We start from the raw sequence: 24,853 nt of genomic DNA on the forward strand, positions 1-24,853 counted from the left end.
CAAACTTTGTGAAGAATCCATGTAAAAATGGGGAACAGACTTGATATTATCAAGAAATTTTATCCTGAATGAAACAAGAATTTCCTAGATATTAGCAAAGAGGATGCCAGTGACACCTAGTCTTCTGAAGTTTTTTGATAACCTATAAGGCTTCATATGCTTTTCACACTTTCTAATGAACCTTTTCAGCTCGTAGATTATGATATTATTCTTCTATGTAAAGTCGCTGCTGTAATTGAGCTAGTTGACGCTTATAGCAATTGATGGCCTTTTGAGCCTTTTATTCAAGTTGAAGGAGTGTATTTCTCTTATTGTTTTCTACTTATCAGTTTATGTATAAGTTCACATTATATTATTTACTAATTTTAATATCGTACTAATATTACTTCATGTATTTGTTTGTTTTAGTCGACAACCACAGTTTGCACAACTGTAAATAATTTCATAGCATAACTTGTGAGACATAAACCATATAATTTTTTATCATGTAACAAAACATATTACTGAATCAACTAGGTAGCGATTTTTATTCGTAAGTACTTGTGTAGCTATACTACATTTTCTTTTCACACCATTTTGTAACTAAGATAGCTATAGGCTTGCCTTTTACAATTTTTGATGGATGAGATGGACTCAATCCAACTTCCCTTGGCAAAGTAACTCTCACATTTCCATCATTTAATGGAATAAACCTCACCTTCAAATATAGCTTCATTGGTAGACAGAGTTTTGCCTTTAAGCACAGTTTTTTCTATTGAAAGAGTCTCACTTTCAAAGGTAAATATATTGGTGGAATTAAACTCGTCGATACCCTATGTTTCATGGTAGGTAGAAAGAGGATCAGATTTTAGCTTTTCATTCATAGAGTTGTTGCGACCACATTCTAGGCCTAGCTTTAATTTTATGAATTCTCAACCATGATTTCTCCAGTACTTGCAAAATTATCTTTATTGACAAATAATTTTTTAGCTCATTTTTTATAGCATCGGATGTTTGCTTTCCTGAAAGAGGTTTTTCTAGTATGTTTTCTTCAATAATCAAGTTGGTATTGATTAGCGAAGCCCTTGGTGCTATTTCCCTTAAAGCACTGAGATAGCACTCATACACGTTGCTTGTTCCTTTTTTTACTATGGCTACCCCTTCTAAAGTTTTGAGTTTTTAGCACAGGTGGTAGATTAAGGTCACAGTTTTTAGCAATTTTAAAGTAGGCCTTCCAAGGATCTCATCGTATGTGGACCTAATATCTATGATTAGGAAGTCCATGTATCTGTAAAATACAATTGGCTCCTTACCTATCTCAATAGCTAGTGTAATATGTTCTCTAGGGATGTGAGCATCTCTAGTAAAACTGTAAAGGGTTTTGGCCATAGGCACCCAAGGAATATCGACCTGCATTTGGTTAAAAACACTTCTGAATAATATATTTTAAAAAGCTGTCATTATCTACAGCATACAGCTAAGGCCGTTGTAAGCTATTATAGCCCGCACTACCATACATCACCGTACAGATATATGACTTCCTACTTATCGTCATTGTTAAAAGTTATTGGACGAGATGTTATCCATTGTAGGTATAATGGCAGCTCGAACATAATTCTTTTACTCATTATTGTTTCTCTGCTAATAAAAGGATCTTCGATAATAGTATGAATCTTTCTTACTGGAGGTCTGGAGTGTTAGTTTCCTGCTGGTTCTTACCAGGAGTCCTTATCCTGCCTTGCTTATTCTGCAACTTCACCATCCTTATGATTTCATAGCATTCATCCATGTCGTGGTCCCTACTACAATGATTTTTACAAAATTTTACTTTATGATTATTAGAGGATGGGTCCTTGCTACTTGGGAGAAAGAGATCACATGTACTTTACTTTTGTGATTACTAAAGCGTAAATACTGATAATTTGGCAGTCTAGTCGCATACATCAAGTTCTTTTCCTTAAGAACTAGCCCCTGTTCCACATTCTTTCGATTCTTAATTGTTTCTTCAGTCTAAATCTTGTTTATAGCAAACTTATCAATTGATGGTATAAAGCTTGATATGAGGCTGTATTTTTGTTATGGACATCCCGCTAAGAGAGAGTCCTCATAGGCAATTCATTTCATAAGGAATCCCAAGCCTTCTTATCCGAAATTGTTTCATGAGTAATCAATTCCGTAATAAAACACACAAAGCAGCTATTGGCTTACTCACCTTCCTTCTGCCACATATCATTAAGCCTTGTAGGCAGGGCTTACCCCATTCTGCTTCTTGAAAATGCCCCAAGAAAGGCATCTTTTAATTGTGGCCAACTCCAGATTGAAACTAGTGGTAACTTGCTAAACCACCACTTAGTTGATCCATCTAAGGTAAGATGGAAACCTTGACACTTAAGTGTAAGACTTTTTTTCTTCAATCATATTTATGACATGTACTTACACAAATGGTACATAGGATCTCCTTTGTTATAGTATTTGTCATTAACTGGATGGATGAATTTATCCAAGATTGGCTTTTCCTTAATCTCCCTAAAGAATGGGAGGTGTTCATCATCGTCATCCAATTCAATACATCCTAGTTGATTGATCTTCATATTCCTCTAGTAGAGTGCTATATGAGGTATTGAAAAGACTTTCAACCCTCCGACCTTTTCGGCCATTATTCCTTCTATCCTATGTGGTAAACTCCTCCAATAATCTTTCTTTGGTGGGTCTACTCCTGTGACGCCACTTAAGAAATTTTTTTTTCATACCACCATAGATTTTTGATGCATTGCGCTATTATTATAATGAAAAGTGCTATTAATGAGATTAGTTTCCTTTTCTTCAAATTTCTCTCGTGTACTTGCCTTTTCATTTTGCATCTTTCCCCCTAGAGAAGCATTCTCCGCCATTAGAGATTTCAAACTTTTGATTATCTCCTACGCATCAGTCCATTGGTGTTTGTCTTTTATATTCTTGACACTTTTGTTAATGACTCCATTCTCTCCTAAACTTGTCTTGTACAGAGGAGATTGTATTGTCATCTTGCCAACTACTCCTTTTCTCAACTAAAATATCCTTAAGTGGAGGAGATTGCATGATTTTAGTATTCCCAACAAAGTTAAGATTGGTTATTGGTTATATCGAATTTACTCTTGTATGAAATTAAGTGCATCAAAGGTCAAGATTGTTACGAATGTGTTGCATACACTTGGGCTCAACAAGAAGTGGACCAAACCTGAAGCAAGATAAGAGGCCTGGTGAGATTTATGGTACCCTGATTTCTTAACACACTTAAGTGACTTAAAGTTTCTACTTGATTTCACATTTTATAAGTTGAAGCTTAAGGAATTTGTGATCATGACACGTTGATAATTGCGAGCTCTCAGATCGGCTTCTAGATGGTTCCACAAGATAATAATCCATGAAACTCATTCTTGTGGGGATGTGAAAGAAAATTCCCTAATACCTCTCTATTTGTTGTTTTCTCTATGTTGTTCGACTTCTCTCGTCGTTCTTAATTTTCGTTAGCGAATATGCTGTAGATAAAGGAGATTTTTATATTGTTTGCGAACAATAACTTTGTCTTAGTAAGAGGTTTTTGATAGCAGTTTAGGAGAGAGAAATGCAGATTTATGTTGTCTGGGAGAGAACCCAATATTTAATATATGTTGGCGTGAACTGTAAAATTAGAGTAATTTTGGCAATAATCTTCTAATTAAAGTTGTAATTATAGCTGTCTACCTTAATTAGTTGGAAGTAGCCAAATATAGAGGTCATCCGGCTGCTATATGTATCCCTAAATTTCTGGTTATTGGAGATACAAGAATTACAGAAAATATATTCCCTAAACTATCATAGTATCAGAACCACGGGAATCCGATCACTAGACCAATCTGTATCAGCACCAGCTGAATTTCCAATTTCTCTTAGCCGGCTCCAATACGCATAGAAAATCAAGAGGAGACAGAAGCTGCCAACGGCTGTCATAATATATATATATATATACACACATACACAAGGCAGTTGGGAAAAGGAGGAGAATAAAGGGGCTGCCTGGGATTGAAGAAAAAAGTCAAGAATTGAGGCTGCCCTTGGAGTTTGGGCAAATTAGAAGAGAAAACTAAAGCAGGTTGATTTCTTCAATTAATAAAATTGGATTCCAAAGGCTGAACAGAATACGCAGGAAGCTAATTGAATGAAGGATTGAATTCTTTTTGGAATCAAACAAGGAAGCTGACTGCTATATATATATTCTTTTATGGACAAAAAGGCTGGGAATTGACTCAAGATACACTTTTAAAACGGATTCCTTGTGGGGGTTTAAATTTGACAGCAGCTGAATTGGTTGACTGCAAACCCAGAAATGAAAGACCAATTATTCTCCATGGCCGACACAGACACAGACCCACCTACCTCTTCCAGTCTGGAAGAGTTAACCATGAAAATGACTAAGGTCTTGATCGAATCCTCAGTCCCGACCCCGACCACAGACTTTGTTGCTAAAGGGATCAGCGACAAGATTGACGGAACTAGAACTGATAAAGGTTCAGGTATTGCTCTCTTCAGTTCTTATAGAGATGGTGACCGCAACACTTGGATACTTGATTCTGGAGCCACAGATCATATGACATTTGATGCGAATGATATCTCTCAGTGTTCCCCTCCACGACGCACTAGTATTGCCAATGCCAATGGGGTTATTTCTTTAGTCACTGGGGTTGGCACTGTTTTATTGTCGCCAATCTTATCATTACCCAATACTTTACTTGTGCCCTCTCTTTTTACTATCTATACCATGGATTTAAATTGTGTGGTACTTATTTACCCTACTTTTTGTCTTCTTCAGGATATTCTCACCAAGGAGATCATTAGGCATGGTACTAAGAGGGGGGGGGACTTTACTACATGGACGACTTTGGCATGGGTCGAGCACATAACATGCACCATTCGAGTGATCTAAAAGCACAACAGATTTGGCTTTGGCATCGTCGGTTAGGCCATCCTTCATTTGCATATTTGAAATATTTGCTACCTGATTTATTTTTAGACTTGTCAGTTTCAAATTTTACATGTGAGGCTTGTATTTTAGCTAAGAGTCATCGAGCTACTTATCCATTAAGTACAAATAAAAGTGTAGCTCCTTTCACTTTAATTCACTCTAATGTGTGGGGCCCTTCCCCAAAATCTTCTACATCTGGTTTCCATTGGTTTGTGATATTTGTGGATGACTGCACTCGAATGACTTGGCTCTACTTGTTGAAAACCAAAGATGAAGTTTTCCATATTTTTAAATTATTTCATAACATGGTTCGAACTCAATTCTCCGCTAAAATTCGAATTTTGAGGTCAGATAATGGTGGAGAATATTTGAATCATCAGTTCCGGGATTATTTTCAACAAAATGGTATGATCCATGAGACGTCATGCCCTCAAACGCCTCAACAAAATGGTATAGCTGAACGGAAAAATCGTCACATTCTAGAAACTACTCGTGCTCTTTTACTGAGCGCTCATGTACCTAGCACCTATTGGGCTGATGCAGTTACCACAGCTGTCCACCTTATCAATCGGATGCCTACGAAGGTTCTTGATTTTCAGACTCCACTACATGCCTTGTCGACACTTGTCTCACTGCCCACAATATTAATGCTTCCACCTAAAATCTTTGGGTGTGTTGTTTTTGTTCACCTCCACAAGAACCAACGCACGAAATTAGATCCTTGTGCCATTCGTTGCCTTTTCTTAGGATATGCTGTACATCAAAAAGGATATCGGTACCATGATCCCACTACCCGGCGTACTTATGTGACAATGGATGTCACATTTCTTGAATCCGAGACTTTTTACTCTCCTGGAACATCCAATTCTCCTCTTCAGGGGGAGGTGAGTGGTGAAGAGCTGAATTGGCTGAGATTTAACTGGCCAGAAGCAAATACAGGACCATCAGTTATTGAGGAACCTACTACTAAACCAATAGCATCTCCGACTTCATCTCCTACTAAGGATAATACATGACCATCATTCATCGAGGAACCTACTGCTGAACTGACATCCCCCCACTCTCCGATATCTAACGACCCATCTCCTGAAAATATTGCTGAGGTAAGCACACCAACCACACCTTTCATTCCTAACAATATAGATACTTCTGTTGGCTATGAATTACCTTTCAGGCACAATCATAGCAAACCACCAAACAGATATTCTCCTGAAATCAAGGATCAAAGGTCAAAATATCCAATTGCCAATTATGTATCTACGGAGAGGCTTTCTGAACCTCTCAAAAACTTTGCAAGTGAGCTCTCTTCATGTCATATTCCAGCTAGTGTTGATAAAGCTCTGAAAAATCCTAGGTGGATACAAGCTATGAAAGAAGAGATGGAAGCATTGCTGAAAAATGAGACATGGGTTCTCATGCCGTTACCTGAAGGAAAAAAGACAGTGGGATGCAAATGGGTGTTCTCCATCAAGTACAAAGCTGATGGATCAGTTGAGCGATACAAAGCGAGATTGGTGGCGAAAGGCTATACACAGACATATGGTATAGACTATCGAGAGACTTTCTCACCAGTGGCTAAGTTAAACACTGTTAGAGTTCTACTATCTTTAGTAGCGAATCTTGATTGGCCTTTACACCAATTTGATGTGAAAAATGCTTTTCTCCATGGTGATCTTAAAGAGGAAATTTACATGGACATTCCTCCAGGATATATGGCAACCTCAGAGAATAAGGTTGTATGCAAACTATAGTGGACTTTATACGGATTAAGACAATCTCCTCGAGCATGGTTTGGACGATTGAGCTTGGCAATGAGGAAATATGGATTCCATCAGAGCAATTCCGACCACACAATCTTTTTGAAGCATCGACGAGGCAAGATCACAGCTCTGATAGTCTATGTAGACGATATGATTATTACAGGAGATGATTCGGAAGAAATATCAAGTCTTCAGAAGCAATTGGCAGCTGAATTTGAGATAAAAAAACTTGGGAGGACTCAAATATTTTTTGGGAATTGAAGTTACTAGATCTAAGCGAGGTATATTCCTTTCCCAACGAAAATATGTCCTAGATTTATTATCAGAAGTTGGACTTCTGGAGTGTAAACCTCCAGATATACACCAATGATCCAAAATCACAAACTTGGAGAATATTCAAACCAAGTGCCAACAGACAAAGGCAGGTATCAAAGATTGGTCGGTAGGCTAATTTATCTCTCGCATACACGACCTGATATTGCTTATGCAGTAAGTGTCGTAAGGTAATTCATGCATTGTCCAAGTGAAGATCATATGAATGCAGTTATTCAAATTCTTCGATACCCGAAATCCTCTCCTCGAAAGGGACTTATGTTTTCGAAGAACAATCACTTAAGGGTTGAAGGTTATACGGATGCCGATTGGGCAGGAAATATTACAGATAGAAAATCCACCTCAGGATATTTCACATTTGTTGGAGGAAACCTTGTTACATGGAGGAGTAAGAAACAGAAAGTAGGGGCATTATCAAGTGCTGAAGCTGAATTTCGTGGGATGGCTAAGGGCCTTTGTGAACTTCTTTGGCTTAGGAGATTATTAACAGAGATTGGCTTCACTCAAGATTGTGAGATGAGTCTCTTTTGCAACAACAAGGCTGCTATTGATATTTTTCGTAATCCCGTCCAACATGATTGAACCAAACATGTGGAAGTAGATCGACATTTTATCAGACAGAACCTTGAGGCGAAGATAATTCGACTTTCATTTGTTAAGTCTGAGGATCAGTTGGCGGATATACTCACAAAAGCTGTATGTAGCAAGAACTTCTACAACTCACTTGACAAGTTGGGTATCAGAGATTTATATGCACCAACTTGAGGGGGAGTGTTGGCGTGAGTTGTAAAATTAGAGTAATTTGTGCAATAATCTTCTAATTAAAGTTGTAATTATAGCTGTCTACCTTAATTAGTTGGAAGTAGCCAAATATAGAGGTCATCCGGCTGCTATATGTATCTCTAAATTTCTGGTTATTGGAAATACAAGAATTACAGAAAATATATTACCTAAACTATCAATATGTACCTTTGTCTTGTATTTTAAGGTTGTACTAGTGGATTCATATGTAATTCTATACTGCTCAAGGGGATTAAGTGTTGAAAGTGATAACTGGACCTCCGGAGCTAAGGCTAAAAAATCTTGCATTCTCCGTATTTTCTTGTTTTAACGTTCATCTCGTGTTGGTACTATGTCAATCTTGACTATACAAGTTTTTATGTCTATGTGAATGTTGGAATTTCGCCTTTACTTTAATATATGTTCTTGGTATTTTTTCTTGTTTTTATGTCATTGTATAGAATTAACTAATGTAGTCTGCTAAGGAAGATGTATTCAATTGGGACTTTTAAGGACTTTGATGAACTTTTTTTAAGTGGTGACCTTTGTGGATTTTGTGAATCTTTTAAAGATTTGTATGGAATTAGTGGAGGTCTTTCGTAGATTTCTGTGAATTTTCATTTTAAGATTTTCATAGACTTTTGTGGAATTTAGAAAATTTTTGAAGATTTTAATTTGAAATAAAATTTACATGGATTTGATGTGAAATTCTCACATACAAGGAGCTGTTAATTCTCATAATTCCCCTTTTCCTTCCCCTTCTTCTTCCCATATAATAAAAAAAATTTAAAAATAAAAATATAAGACCTTAATTAAATAAATAATAATCAAAAGTATACGTATATATATATGATTCAATATTATTAGTATAATATACATTTAAAAATAAATAAAAATCAATATATTTAAATTTAATTATTAATTTTATAATTTAATTAAAAAAAGAAGATATTTTTCACAAAAAATGAATGAAAAAAGAAAAAAAAAGTTATAAGAGTCCAAGTTAATTTTTCATAGAAAATAGAGATCAATAATAAGAGAGAGAAAAATAAACGGAATATAATCAATAGAAAAAAAATAAATTTTAGCACGTCCATAGAAGGTTAAAGGGAAAAAAGATTGGAAAAAAAATATATTTGAAAGTCTCCTAAAATCTCGTGATTAATGAGAGACAAATTTTAAAGATATTATATGAATACGTTCTGCTTAAAAGTTAATATTCTAGAGACTTTTATAAAAGTCTTTGAAAGTCATTAAAATTTGAATACTCCAAGACTTATAGAGATTTTTAAAAAAATTTAATTGAATACACTGTAACTTTTGGAGACTTTTAAAAGTCTATAAAAGTCTTAATTGAAGACATCGTAACTTTTAGAGAATCTCAAAAAGTCTCAATTGAATATTCCAAAACTTTTTAAATCCCAAAAAGTCATTAAAAATCTAAATTGAATACATCCCCTTAAATGTCTTTGTATAACTACTTGAAGCCCGATTCTTGGATTCTAAAAAGGACACATTTTAAGGATTTAAAACCCTCATTTCTCTTCAGCCTTATTTTATAAGATATGCATTGGGGTTTTACGAAAAATCGTTGAAACAGACACGATTTTGTGAGACTAAAACACAGCACTTGAAACATATATGCCCAGTTCAACATTGTGATGTGTACAATAATCACATCTTCAAGTTTGTCAATCACATAATAAAACAAAAATGTTTGGATGGACATGTTAATCGGTAAATAAAATTAGAAGAAATGAAACTAGAGTGATGAATTTGAAACAAAAATATGGTTAAATGACTAAATTGAAATTTTGTTAAACGTTGAGTGGCCTTGAAACAAAACTAGAGCAAGATTTTGGAAAATCAAGTCAATGTAGAAAACCAGGCTATCAACAAAGTACAATTACAAGTAACAGTTCTCCTAATCCTATAAAGTAGTAGTGAAAATCTTGAGTTTAAGCCTTATTATTACCCAAGTTAAAAAGTTCAACAGTGGATGTTTTTCTAGCCGCATTGTATATCATCCCTTGCCATAAAAATACCGGTTACTTGGCTGTCCTAACAAGGAGAAGAGACTACTATATAAGAGAGGTATCTCTTGATATTAGTTTCTTTTTTCCGATTAAGGTTTGGAATCCTAATTTTAGAGTTTCTGCCCAATTGGATGGTTAGACCGTAGCCTGCTCCTAAAAAAATCGAGACAACCCTTAAAGGTACACTACACACTACACATTGGGCATGCTTCTTCCATGTTTCTCTTTTTTGGGAGAGTTGAAGCTGACATTTTCGAAACAACAACATTGAAGATATATTCAGAAAAGTCTATCTTATTTTATCACGAGTCATTTTTCTTTCTGCTTTACACATATTCCTACCGTAAATATAGTTAGTGTATTTGGGTGCATATCTTGGAGAAGAATAGGATGAAATTCTCGAGGGATTGATCTTTAATTAGTAAATGAGCTAACACAAGCAATGTATTGGTATCCAAATAATACTATCTATTAGACGTTTAATTAAAAATCGAATCGTATTGACAATGAAAAGAATGCGACAAAACTATAATTCATCGGCATGATAATGACGTATTACAAAAATAATAAAATCAGAGATGGTACAGGTCAGAAGCATCGTATTCCATAGAAAGGTCCATGAACCGGTTATTAAGATACCCAATTTGTCAACTAATCAAATAACGACACTACTGATAGGAATACTTTCTTTTGTTTTTTGAAATGGGGTCAAAGAATTAAAGACTATGATATCAACAACCAAATTGTATTCAAATAAAATGGTATTAATATACATGTTGTAAATGGTTTAATTGAGCTCCAATTTCAGTGGGGTCCATATTTCGATATCATCGGGACGAAGCATATTAACATTTCACTCCATGACGTGATAAGCTAATGCATTTATTTATTAAAAACCATTTAGAATTGAATGAAATATTTAATTTTAAAGTAATCCACTTAAAACTTTCAATAAGTGAGGAATTTGGAAACTTTTTATTTAGGTTATATAGTGGATGTTTAGACAATTAGGTTTGGGCCTCAAGGGGCACTACTAACCTTTGAAATGAGAGACCAATATTTTATTGTATTTGGTTCTAAGCCCACACGTTCACGTGAGTTGTCACCATCGTCCTATTCAACATGGTACAAGCATGAGTAGGAGGACGTGCAGGGACTTGGGTCTGTGTTTGTTTTCGAGTTCGATTCAGTTTGTGTGGGGTATGATGTAGGTGGGCTCTTGTCTCACATATATCTCTTTGGACAAAATTTATTTAAAATTGTAGGCCAAATTTTTCTCAATAACCTGCCTTGATACCAAAAGACTTACAACATTTTTATTACAAGTATTCTCTGCTTTGAGTCTCATTTTTCACTCTTATTCTGTTGCTTTTATATAAAGTATAAAACACTTCATTGAGTTCGTCATAATTCCTGTTGATTGATGTGATGCTTTGGTAGGAGAAAAATTCATTCTATCTTGGAAGATGATCATTGAACACCTTTCGACACCATAAAAAGCAGCAAATTCATCTTAAGGTCACATCATGACGTCAATGGACTCGAATTAACATTCTTATCCTATTGATCATCCAATTACTCTGCTCAAATTCATTCAGGTAAATCTATAAGACTAATAATCTTCATATTGTTCGACGGAGGAAATTATCTTTTGATTTTGTATCAAAAATGGCTACTTTTGGTATACTATTCCCTAATACGATCATAGAAAAACTTGATAAATTTAATGCGTGGTCAAATTTTAAGCATCGGCAACATAATTTTCTTTTATTTGAAAACATTAAGTTTGGCGAAGTTTTCAAGGAAGATGTGCCTTCACACAATGTGGATAAAAAGTGACATGGAGAAATTGGCAATGGTTGATGCATGGAAGCACTTGAATTTTCTATATAGAAACTACGTACTCAATGAATTGGACATCACATTATATAATGTGTATTGCAATGCGAAATCTATGAAAGAACTGTAAGAATCTTTGGACACCAAATGTAAAACTGAAGATGCTAATGTGGAGAAATTTTTTGTCAATTATTTTTTGAATTACAAAATGGTTGACAGTAAGATATCATTTACAAGTTCAAGAACTTCAAATAATACACAGTGATATCCATGCCGACGGAATGAAACTAAGGAAATCATTTTAAGTTGCAACAGTCATTCGTGGAAGGACTTCAAGAATTACCTAAAGCATAAGCGTACGAAAATGAAATTTGAAGATATCATTGTCTGATTGAGAATAGAAAAGGAAAATTGCAATCTGAAAAGAGAAGTGGAGCATTTTATTCAATGGAATCAATGGCCATTCTAAAAAAAGTTCAAAGGCAACTGATACAATCGCAGCAAGGCGGGACATTAGTCCAAGGATTGTCAAAAACCAAAGAAAATCAAGGAAAAAATCCCACGTGCCAAGGTAATAGAACATGACAACCTTTCTAATAGGGTAAAATACATGAATCTTTTTGTAATCATTTCTGAATGTTACTTAGTAGCGAATAATAAAGAATGATGGGTGGATATTGGAGCTACTCTCCACATATGTGCAAATAGTTGGATGTTCTCTACCTACAAGGTGATGAATTATGATGAACAACTCTACATGTAACACTCTTCATAAATGGAAAACTAGTGTTGAAAATAAAAAGTAGAAAGAAACTCACTTTGAACTATGTTCTTCAAGGGCCTAATATTTGAAAGAATCTAGTTTCTGCTGTAGCGTTATCCCCTAGGTCCAATCAACTTTGAACATAAACACTTTTATAGTTGATGTATTTCAATTATGATAGATCTATTATTTAATTTAAGTAATATTGTAATAAATTAATTAATATAATCCATAGATTCAAGTTTTGATAATTTGTTAGTCACAAGGAATTGTGATTGTGAGATATAAATTAAATATGACTGAATTTTAAATCATCCGTGATCGTAATTAGTAACGAGATATGTATATAGTTATTACCAATAGACTATCACATGTGGTATTTCTTACTTGTGAAGTACGTTGTTGATCTCACATGTTAATGTGTACTAACAATTAAATGGATATGTTGATATTTTGTCAAAATATTGGAGACCAATGGGTAAATTCTACAGTGATAACTGTCTGAGCGTCAGTAGTTAATCTATAACATTCAGTAGTGGAATTGGCCCTTTGACTTGAAGTCATTATAATTCCTTATATGAGGAAAGTCATAGTTCGGTGACGTGAGATGTTGCTATGTCAAAGGCTACTAGTATGGCATCGATTGGGAATGTCAAAAATCATATGAAGGTTGCCAATGATTAATAGATGATTCATCACTCTTAGATAGTAAAAAATTAGGATCTACATTTCATTCGTTAAGTTGATAACGAAATCTATGGTCAACATGTACTCATAGGTCAAAAGGGATTTTTCGACTTATATTGACTTAATAGTGAAATGAAAGATATGATCGATAATTGAGATTGACACATCCATATCTTGTAATTGATCGATCATATAGATGAAAGGATTATAATTTCATGGGCAACGAACAAGCTTAGTTTTGCCATACCAAGTAACATTTTTCCTCACATACATTGTCCCGACATATTGTTAGATGTTAACCTAGGACAGCGAATATGAATTAGTAATAAATTAAAATGGATATTTTAATTTATCAATTTTTTATTAGATCAAAATTATAATTCATATCGTTAAGCATTGTATTTGAGAATCTATTGGGTCCCATTCAAAAGGAGAACTAGAAGAATTAGATTTACCCATTAATTAATTGACAAATGTTAGATAATTAATTAATTAGGTTGCTTGTCATTAGGCCCGAATTCATTAATTGGATTAATTAATTCATGGATGAAATTTAATCAATTTGATTAATTAATTATTAGACCGGATTAAATTAAAAGATGGGCCAAGTCACTTGGACTTAAATTAATAGCTTGTTAGGGTTTGAAAAATTGTAAGAGACACAATTCATTACCGTGCTAACAAAGGAAAAAAGGAAACCTTAATTCTCTCATTCTTATTTCTTGTGTAGATTTTCATTGAAAACTGAACAATTGAATATCTGTAGATTGCATATTGTGATTGTTCGTGTTCCAAGATTAGCAAAGGAATTTGCAGAATTTATCAAAGTTATAATTCTTTATTTATCAAAAAAGATCCATTGGTGGGAATTCAAATTTGTTCTATTTTTAGTTGTGCTTGATTAAGTAAATTTCCAACATCTGGCTCCTTCTTAAGAAATAATAAGTTTTAAGTTAGTATTTGTATCACACGAATTTATACTTACTATGAATGCAATATCTATAGGATAGGGCTATCTAAATGAGGGGCTCTTTAAAATAAATGAAATGACTATTGCTCCTCTTACTATGAATAAAATAAAATTTTCTTTTTACAAACTTGAGTTGTTTAACATTTGACATAACGATTAGGACATGTAAACTTTATTACTTTTCATAGACTAATCAAATTGTATTTATTACTAAAGTATGATTTATATCCTAATCATAAATACTATATATTTTGTGGAAGTGAAAATGGCTCGTTTATCCTTTTGTTCTATCAAAAAGGTTCTAATGTATGTGATTTAAAGTTTGTTCAAATTAAAAATTGTATAAAGTATTTTATTACTTTTATCGATAATTTCATTCAATATTGCTATATGTATTTACTCAAAAGCACGGATGAGATAATTGAAATGTTTAAAAACATTTAAGTTAGAGCTTTAAATTAGCTTAGCAAAAAGATTAACGTAATAATTAAGAAACAATAGAGGAAGTTAATATAATTTTATGCTTGAACAATTCTATTTGGAACATGGAATTATTCATCAAACTACCGCACCTTATTTTCCTCAATTTTAACGGTATTGCTAAACACAAGAATCGAACATTAAATGAGATGTGAACATTATGTTGATAACTTTCAGATTATTGTAGAACTTGTGGGCGGAAGCCTTCCTCTCTGTCAATTATATTTTCAATAAATTACAACATCGTAAAATACATAAGATACCTTATGAGTCATGAAAAGGTCATAAGCCTAACTATAGAATACTTAATACTATGAGAATGTTTGGCTAAGGTAGTGATTCTTTAAACTAAAAAGGTTAAGATATGACCTAAATCTATTGAATGTGTGTTCATTGGTCATGCATACCACAGTAGTGCGTACAAATCTATTGAACATAAGTCTGAAATCCCCGATATACATGTTATTATGATTACCGAATCGAGGGATGCTACATATTTCAAAAATATTTTTTCTTATAACATGCAAAGTGAATTAAATTCAATAAAGAGACCTCATTAAAATGAAGTGGTTATAAATCAAGAATCTATAAACGAGGAAGGACATAGATGTAGTAAGATGTCTAGGACAACAACCTCCTTTGGACTTGATTTTCCAACATATTTCTTAAAAAATAAATCCCGAAGTTATAAAGAGGATATGCAATCCATCGAAATTTCATATTGGAAAGAAATTGTTCCCAATAAAATTGAATCCATATTATAAAATTATATACGAGAATTAGTAGACATTCCACCAGATAATAAGCCACTATGGTGTAAATGAATTTTCAAAAAGAAAATGAATGCAGATAGATCAATTGGCAAGTACAAAACTAGACTTGTCTCTGAAGGCTACAAGAAGAAAGAAGGTTTTGATTATTCAATACACATTCACATGTAACAAGGATTACTTCCCTACGTGTGCTTATAGCAATTACAGCGCTGAATAATTTGAATATACATTAAATGATGTTAAAACAACTTTTTTGAATGGTAAATTAGATGAAGAAATTTATATGGAGCAACATTAAGAATTTGTCAGCAAGGACAAGAAAAGAAAGTTTATCGACTTGTTAAATAGCTTTAAGGATTATAGCAGGCTCTTAAAAAATAACATGAAAAATTTGACACGATTATAGTGTCAACTAATGGCTTTAAAATAAATAAGTGTGACAAAGGTACATATGCCAATAGTAATCATGATGGATAAGTCATTATATGTTTATACATTGATGACATGCAAATTATGGATAATAATGATACCATAAATCAAATTACTAAAAGGATGTTAACGAGTAAGTTTGAAATTAAGGATTTGTGTGTCGCTGATACTATATTAAGTATTAAAATTTCTAAATTATCCGATTGTCTCATTCTCAATCACACTATATTGAGAAAATTCTTGATAATTAAGTACAAGAAATATGACATTATTTCTATAAAGACATCATGGATGCACTATTAAAGCATATATAAAACTACCAAGAACATCGAATTGCACTATTAAAGATATCTAGTACTGCTCAAAGGATATTGTGGTGCTAATTAGATATCAGATACTAAAGGCTCCAAGTTTACAAGTGGATATGTCTTCACACTTGGAAGAAGTGTCGTAATATCATAGAAGTTTTCAAAACAAACATGTATAGTTAGATCAACAATGGAATCCGAAAACATTGCACTTGATTAAGTTGGGATAAAGCCAAATGGTTACAAAACTTTTTAAAAGATATTCCATATTGGGTAAAACCTGTACTTATTATATGTATCCATTGTGATAGTCAATCGATAATTCAAAGAGTACCTAATGTCATGTATAACAGTAAATCTCAACATATACATCATAGACATAACATCGTTAAACAATTGCTCTTAACTGTATTATCTCTATAGATTATGAAAATTAGAAGAGAACATTATAGATCCACTAACTAAAAGTTTAACGAGAGAGCAAGTTGAAAGTAAATTAAATAGGATGTGGTCAAAACCAATATAATGAAATAGAGTTTTCATGATGCAACTCTACCTAGTTAACTAGAGATCCCAAGAACTAGGTTCAATAGGACAATGGAACTGTAAAAAAATCAGTACACACTAACTGGGAAAATTTATTTCTCTGACCAATTCCTACGATGAGATAGTGCCTTACTACCCATGAAATAAGGTTAAGTCAAGCTTTTAATGATCTCTATATAGGTGAGAACAATCTTTATGGGGATCACCTATGCGGGTGAGAAGGGTTGATTCTATGATGTGAAGTTGAATTCTCTAAAAGTAATAATAAACCAGGAGGTTCTAAGGCCAAAATGGACCAAAAATGAAAACTAATTGTGCTCAAATGGAATTGAGTGACTTCTATTATTTGGGTTTACACTAATGGGTTATTGTTCAAATTACCTTGCTATGATTGGCCCAATAAGTTCTATAGATTTTACTAGAAATAGTTCATAGTCTCTGGCTGCTTTATCATGATGCAAGTTCTCTTCATTTGTACTTGAAATTTTGCGTCAGCTGTTATTTTGGAAAAGCCATCATATTTCATTTTATGTAGGAGATTGTTGTAAATTGTTTAATATTAAGTTGTAAAATAGGTCAACATTGAGCTTCGATTTCAGTGGGACCCGTACTTTGATATTAACAGGATCAAGCATATTCATGTTCTACTCCAAGATGTGACTAACATGATATATTTATTCATTGAAAAACAATTCAAAATTGAATGAAATATTTGATTTCAAAGTTATCTACTTGAAACTTCAAATAAGTGGAGTATTGATGTAATTGGAAATCGTTAAGCACTTATCCCACGTGGAAAACTTTGAAACTTTTGTGTGGTTCATATATTAGAAGTTTAGCAAATGGATCTGGATCCGTAGGGTTACCACTAGTTTTTGAATGATGAGAGACCCATATTCTATTGGGCTCGATCCTCATCCACATGTATGTGTGTCATCGTCGCCGTTCGTCTGTTTAGCCTACTTAGCCTCAACTCAACATGACACATGCTAGGGTTCGAGCTCGTGTCAAAGTCCCAGTCTGATTTGATTCAGTTCGTGAATAGTGCAGGTGGGTCATTGTCTTACGTATAATTTTTTAGACAAAATCTATTTTAAAATTTTGGACCAAATTGTTATCAATCAAATTCTAGGATATTTTTGAAATTAGTTTTAACGATATTTTAAATTTCTTACCGTTGTCTTATTTTCACATATTTTCTATTGTGATTGTCTAGGTATGTCTATTAATCGATGTAACAGACATCTCTTAATTGATGTAACGGACATTTGTTAATAGACCTTTAATCGACAGAGTATTTCAATCCAAATAGAGCTGTCTATTTGTTTTCGGAAGCTGTCTTAATAGTCACCATTGTTCTGAAAACGTTTGTAGAGAGTTTGAATAGCCATGAATAAATTTATAAATAACATACTCAGCTGCCAAAACATTTACACCAAAAATAATAATAATAATAATAATAATAATAAAATAAAAAAAATCTTTAATTTGAATCTCATTTCCCTTATTTTGAAATTGTTCTTCAAAGTATAAAACACTTCATTAAGTTCGTTGGAACTCATTTAAATTGTTGTTTTACTTTCATAGGAAACAAAATTTGTTCTATCTTTGGAGATAATTGCTTAATGCCTTTACATATCATAGAAGGGAGAATATTCGTTTTAAGGATATATCGTGAAGTCGGTTGATTTGAGTTAACATTATGATCCTATTAATCACCCAATTAAACTGTTAAAAATCCATTCAGGTAAACCTGGAAGTAAATGAATCTTTAGATTATTCGAAAGAATAAAATTATATGCAGAAACAACAATCCCTTCAACTCAAACATTACTATATCTACTTTCCATAACCCTTCTACATGCTCTTGTATTTGTTTATTTTTGGGGATGTCTATAATGTTTTTCTTGCCATTTGTTTGTATTCTAGAGACCAATTGCAAAACGCAACCTCTGATTAAAGAATGGACAAAAATAAGTGACAAAGGAAACCTCATAAAATTTGGATCTAGAAAGTTGTTTGTATTCTTACACAGGTGAAAATATTTTTGATATGGAAAATTGTTATGATTTTATTAGTCTTTTTAAATAGTTTATGTATTTCCTAGGCTAATTATTTCTTTTTGGAAAGTGCTCTATATTTTCTAAGAATTATGGCACTTAGATTTTTATTTAAGTTGTTTAAGCATATATATTTGTAGTCTTTCATAATATCTATACGTTTCTCCAACAGAAATGAAAAGAAAAATCAATCCAAAAAATAAAGAATTACTTGCATTTTCACTTTGGAACACTCTTAACGGATTGTGCATTATAGTACAAATTTCAATGTCTTGAATGAAAAGCCTAATAATTCTAAAACAATACATGCATTTTCACTTAATAAATAAGAACAAGGGATCCAAAAGACAAAATAATAATACAAAGGGCGGCAGAGAGAAGTGTAATAGATGGTGCAACTCTCCCGTCATCCTTCCTCAAGAACATCCCTTCAAACAATGGATAATTGATCAATATGCCGAATAATGGGATGAAAAGTTGTATAAAAATCTCGCTCGCTTGCTCAATATGAAAAATCTTCACGACACCAATTATGAAGGCTACTAAATTTAGAATGTATAAGGTGCACAATGGAGTTAATAACAGAACTGATGCCTGAGAATCGTAGATTCCCATTTGATAACGTTTATATTGTTCGTCGTTTACTGCCTTATCTGTCGGCGAAAAACTGGCTTCTCTTAAACCAGTCATCTCCAAAATGCCATTTAAAGTTCCATACATGTAACAGGTAAGTGACCTTAGCATCCAAATTCTCTGTTCTATGGCCCATGTTCGTATTGAATGTCCAGTCGAGAAGATCTCTTGTATGTGTTTGAGTTGAGATGAGAGGAATAGGAATGAAAACACGGTGCAAAATGGGTTCGACACCTTAAAAACGAACGAATCCAGTGTTAGCAAAGTATGGCTAAGATAAAATCTTATGATCAGAATCTAAAAGACTATGATAGTACATTTGGTGAGTTGGATTAGATAGTGTTCAACATTATTAAATGAATATATAAGTTAAAAGAGTTGTTTACTGTCGTCTGTCCCGTGTGATAAAAATTGTGCATAATTAACATGCTCTAAAATCCTAAAAGTCTTTTGCGTGTTGCAACAAACAGTGCTTAAAAACGCACCTTGGGATAGAGATGAATGCCATGAAGCAGACAGAGTTGAGGAACAATGGCTAGACAGTAAATAGGCAAGAAGATTAAGATATCATAGGCAAATTCTGCGTAACACATGCTTTGAAGAGTCGACATTCTCAGTGGCCCGTATATAAGAGGAGAAAACCTCGAGATAGCAACTTCCACCAATCCAGCTACCCATCGTGTGTATTGAACTAAAATCTCGTTGAGATTTGTGGTAGCTGAACCCAAGAAACATGGCCTTGCTGTATTCAAATAAACTGAAATCCAACCATTGCAATGTAAATTGAAGCCAGTAAAGTAGTCTTCCAGCACAGAAAAATATCTGAATCCCACCTGCACTTAGTGCATCATCTTTCACGACCTCAATAATAAGTAATAGCCTATTTGATATAATGGGTTGAATGAGGGGGAGATGAGGTATTTTCGAAATCTTGTTCTTACCTCTTTGCCCCATTTTGTGTTATTGTCGTAACCGCAAGAGGCTAGAAATCTGATTTCTTTCAGCGATACTCCAGAAAACACTTCATCCTTAAATGAATTTGGTTTGTAATTTTGTTGAAGTGATTTGATGAAATCATTGGAGGGACCAAATACCTTTTGTAGCTGCACAAGATCTATATCTGCGTATAGAGTAAAAACTAGAATGTTTTATTGAATAGCTATGCAGATTATGGTTCTGTTAAGAGGGAAAAAAAAATATGGATTTCGATTTGAAATAAGAATTCTTTCAAAGTAGTTATATGAATCAATATACCCTCTTGGACGTTGGAAGTTTGATAGAGCGCTTCCCTCTTTATGTAAAAACCGGTACCTGCTAACAAAGACCCCGTAAGCCCATCCATGCCTTCCAATTTCGGCTGAATGTTGAGGCGAAAGATAAAATTAATGGATTAAATAGGAATTTTTACCATAAACACATTGCTGAAAAGTGAAAAGGTTTCAGTATTATACCCAAACAAATCTCAACTGACTGTCGTAGATGTCATTCTCGCTGATATTGTGAAATTTCTGTGGGAACTGAACAAAACCAAGTTTCGGGGATATTTTGGAATCAAGAAAGAAACACATTGCTTGGCGGGCTGATGTCGGATCGTTGCAGTACATATCACAGTCCAACACTAGTATGTACGGAGAATTGCTGATCAAACCGGATACGCGAAGCTGCAAATTATACATGAATAATCAAATATTTGTAAGAACGCAGAGAAATAAGGAAATAAACACGTGCAAGCGCAAATAATATGTTCTCTGGGAAAAACAATTGTATACAAGGACATTGAGCGCTCCAGCTTTAAAATGATGCGGATGAAAAGGCCTTTTCTCACGAGAGACGTAAACAAGGAGAGGTATCTCTGTTTCATCTGAATCCACTCCACAAATTCCATCGTTAATCACCTAGCACAGTAAAATTTCATATGTAAGAACAATATGTTGTGAAGCAATGACTCTGTGTCAAATCCTGTCCAATAGTTCGTAAAAAAAATGCTTCATTGACAAAGGATACACCTAGTACACGCAGTACATGGATTGCTTAAAAATTAGCACAAACCTGAATTAAAGGATCATGATCTCTGCTAGTAAAACTGCTCGTATTTTCTATGACCCTCAGTATTCTACACTTGAACTCTTCATACTTTTCCTGCACCACAAATTCCCCATTATTTCAGGTAGCTACTGGGAAGTACCTCAATATTTCAGACAGATCTATGGAAAAAACATGGAAAATTGTAACAACATAATAAATATCACAACCTCAATCTTCTTCTTCTCAGCAATGAATTCAGTGCTGCTAAACTTTTCATTTCCGTCCTCACTTTCATCTGCTAAAAAATAAGCCATGGGACACCTCGTCTTCACCTCGTATTTCCTGCAAAATGGAATCCACCATTTCAATAATTTCCAGGCTTCTTTAACTACCTGGAAAGTCACAGAAGAGCCCCCATCAGCCGAGAGATACACATGAAGTTTATCCGCAGGATAGTCCAGGGCCATTGCTGATATAAGAGTATTCATAACATCTACACTAGGCTCTTTTATGGGATTTGTAGTACAAATAAACACATCAATGGATGGAAGTTTATCATTTCCAGGCAATCTTTCTGGAAAAACTTTTCGGGAAATCGGTTTCCTTTGTGAAGCCTGGCTCAATAGCCAAAGAAAAGAGAGTATAAGCTCAGAAAAAAACACTAAAGCATGGGGCAAAAATGGTGTGTTTTTATCCCTGATTTTGATCATTTGGAAAAGAAAATTTGATCTATAATAAATCAGGGCCAAAAGTGCAAAGCCATGAGTGAAAATATGCAGCCTGTTTATGATTAGATTAGTTTTTTTGACACGACTAAGATTGAGACAAAGTGAGTTCTCCATGGTTTTTCGCTCTTTACTTAGTTCATGACTAGGCACAATATATCTACTTATACAGAAGAATGAGCTTGATGGACCCTTAATCTAATTGTCGTATTGATGACTAGGCTAGTCTAAAACGTCATTGGAATAGTTTTGCTCTGTTAATCCGAAGAATAATGCTGACAAGTCAATTGATGATATATTACTGCTTAGGGATAAGCAATGCTAATGAATAACATTACTCTGATTTAAATTAATGAAAACATCTAAATCTTAAATATTTATACATACATATTAGAGATATAGCTCGTTTCAAATTTTGGGCATTAATAAGTCAAGAAGGGAAACTTCGCTTCTTACCGTTGTACAATTTCTGTAATTAGAGACTTAACATGTACAAAATTTTCCTTTTTCATTTTTTACACTTTTTGTCAAAATTATATTCATCCTGCAATGTTTATTTATTTATTTTTTTAAGTCCCTATTTGTAACTAAAATCCAAATTTTAATCTGAGCCCCTGTTTGGTGGAGATCAAAATCATACTTTTAGTAGATTTTGATAAAAGCGGAAGAAATATGTTGTTGAAAATGTGGGTCTTATGAGATGTATATTGTTAATTAATTGTTAACTTTGAAATGTGTGGTTCAAAAGTTGTGCAAATTTGAAGAAAAATGGTATTTATATGGACTAAAAACTCTCTTCAATTTAGCCTAATTTAATGAAAATGATTCATAATTCGTACTATAAATTTGATGACAATTCCAAGAAAATGATATATTTATCAAATTTTTCAAGAGATGGACGTTATTGGAAAAAGAAAATTGATAAAATAATTGACAGATGAATGACATAATGTCACTTATTACTCTATCATTTTTCAGTTTAAAATGCAATCATTTCTTTCATTCAATATTTTCTCCCTATATCATTTTATGTAATTACTTATGTACTATTTTTATGTATAAGTACCATAATCCTTCATTTTAAGAATCACTATTGACCATAGAAAGTGCAATAATTTCTTATAATTAAACATGACGCTATCGTATCACTATTGCTGCCTAGCCATTGGCAGCTGCGCCAAAACTTCTATTCGAGATTGAAACCAATATCAGATAACATACGTCACGAATTGATAAAAGCTGAAAGCATAATGGTAATAAGAATAACAATTATAAAATTTAAAATGATCAATGGCACGTTTCATGAGCATTTTGAGCTTTTATTATATCTCATTCTTAATAGTTCATAAATTGTTATAATTATTTATTGGTTATTATTTTTATATGTAATACCTTAGAGCGTGATGAAGACAATGTTGATTTGAACATCGAGATTGAATGAATCGTCATCTATCACATATTCCATCCAAATGACGACTTAATAATATACATTGGCCCTTACACACCACTAAATGAATAGATAGGGCAGGCAGCGTTAAGGGGATGGATGTTTGAGTGGTTGAAAGAGTTGGTCTCAAAAATCGGAGTAGTGATAGAAATTTGATATGTACCAAGAGTTTGTTAAATAGTTATCGGAGAATTGAGACAAATCGATGTGCAAGTGTATATAATAATTTTGTTATATATATCAAAAATAGAGGTGTGCAAAGCTTTTTGAAGGTGTATCATCTTGAACTCTTGACTCCCATATAGTTTTTATATTTCAATTAATTTCTATGATACATATTGATTAAAATTAATTTGCAAATTCCAACCTCAATAATGTTTTACTATAATCTTAAAAAATTAAATTGAAAAGAAGTTAATTAATATTTGTTAAATATATTGAGAATGGCCCACTAAATAAATAGTAATTCTCATTCAAAATTATCTCTTCGAGGCCCACAGGTATTAAAAAAAATAAAAATGAAAATCTTCTAGAACCAAATTCACAAATTCAATTCGGACTTCTTTACCTCAAGACAACGACTAACAAGTAGTGCATTACCATCGATCTCCTTAATCGATTAATTTTTCTATTTTTATGTATTTTTGTGGAGTTTTTTAATAAGTAAATAGATTAGCACATTCAAAATGTCTCTTCCAAAAGCAAAAATAAAAAACAAAAAAAATTATAATAACAACGACAAAAAAAAAAAATACCTTTTCTAGAATTAACACCCAAAAATTCAATTTGGACTTGTTAACATCAAAGCTGGTTTCTTGCATCATTTAAATATTATATATTATTACGATTATTATTTTTGTTGTTGTTTATATTGAATTTTTTCCAACTATACATATGTTGAATAATTCAATATCGACGGGTGCAGATTATTTGTCATTCTCGTACACTTGTGTAAGATGTGAAGTAATCGATAAAGTAAATGATTAAAAAAGTGGGCACAGATGCCACAACATACCAACATAATAATTGTTTTTATTTTTACCTGTAAAAAGTGGGGGACAAAAATTGTACAAATTGTGCCCTTGCCCTCATTCTCATTTACCTCCTCATTCTTATTTTCTCTCTTATTTTCAATCACACAATCTTCTATAAAATAATATTACACGCGAACAAAAATTTTTTAATTCTTTTTCAACCACATTTTTCAAAAAAACACTATTCTAACCATTAAAATTTGGATAGAATAGGGGCCAAACGGGGGCTTAGAATATAGACAAGTCTTTGTGTGACCCTTTAACT

General features: G+C 33.2%; 1 protein-coding gene across 3 annotated transcripts in view; it reads right to left on the bottom strand.

The window, feature by feature from the left end:
* Window positions 1-22,244, bottom strand: part of LOC111393343 (cellulose synthase-like protein G2) — an 89,307-nt gene extending 67,063 nt beyond the window's left edge. For 2 of the 3 annotated variants that reach the window (XM_023018842.1, XM_023018843.1), the window contains exons 1-3: window positions 21,610-22,244; window positions 21,407-21,496; window positions 21,127-21,252 (exon numbers count right to left, since the gene is read on the bottom strand). In XM_023018842.1, coding sequence (XP_022874610.1) covers window positions 21,127-21,252; window positions 21,407-21,496; window positions 21,610-22,224 — 831 coding nt within the window. In that variant the 5' untranslated portion in view covers window positions 22,225-22,244. Of the gene's footprint in view, window positions 1-18,915; window positions 19,592-19,842; window positions 20,191-20,298; window positions 20,478-20,611; window positions 20,715-20,808; window positions 21,019-21,126; window positions 21,253-21,406; window positions 21,497-21,609 lie in introns of those variants that run through there. The other variant, XM_023018841.1, reaches the window with a different exon arrangement.
* Between the last annotated feature and the right edge of the window lie 2,609 nt (window positions 22,245-24,853).

The sequence above is a fragment of the Olea europaea genome, chromosome 4, assembly GCF_002742605.1.
Source record: "Olea europaea var. sylvestris chromosome 4, O_europaea_v1, whole genome shotgun sequence".
Classification (NCBI taxonomy): Eukaryota; Viridiplantae; Streptophyta; class Magnoliopsida; order Lamiales; family Oleaceae; genus Olea; species Olea europaea.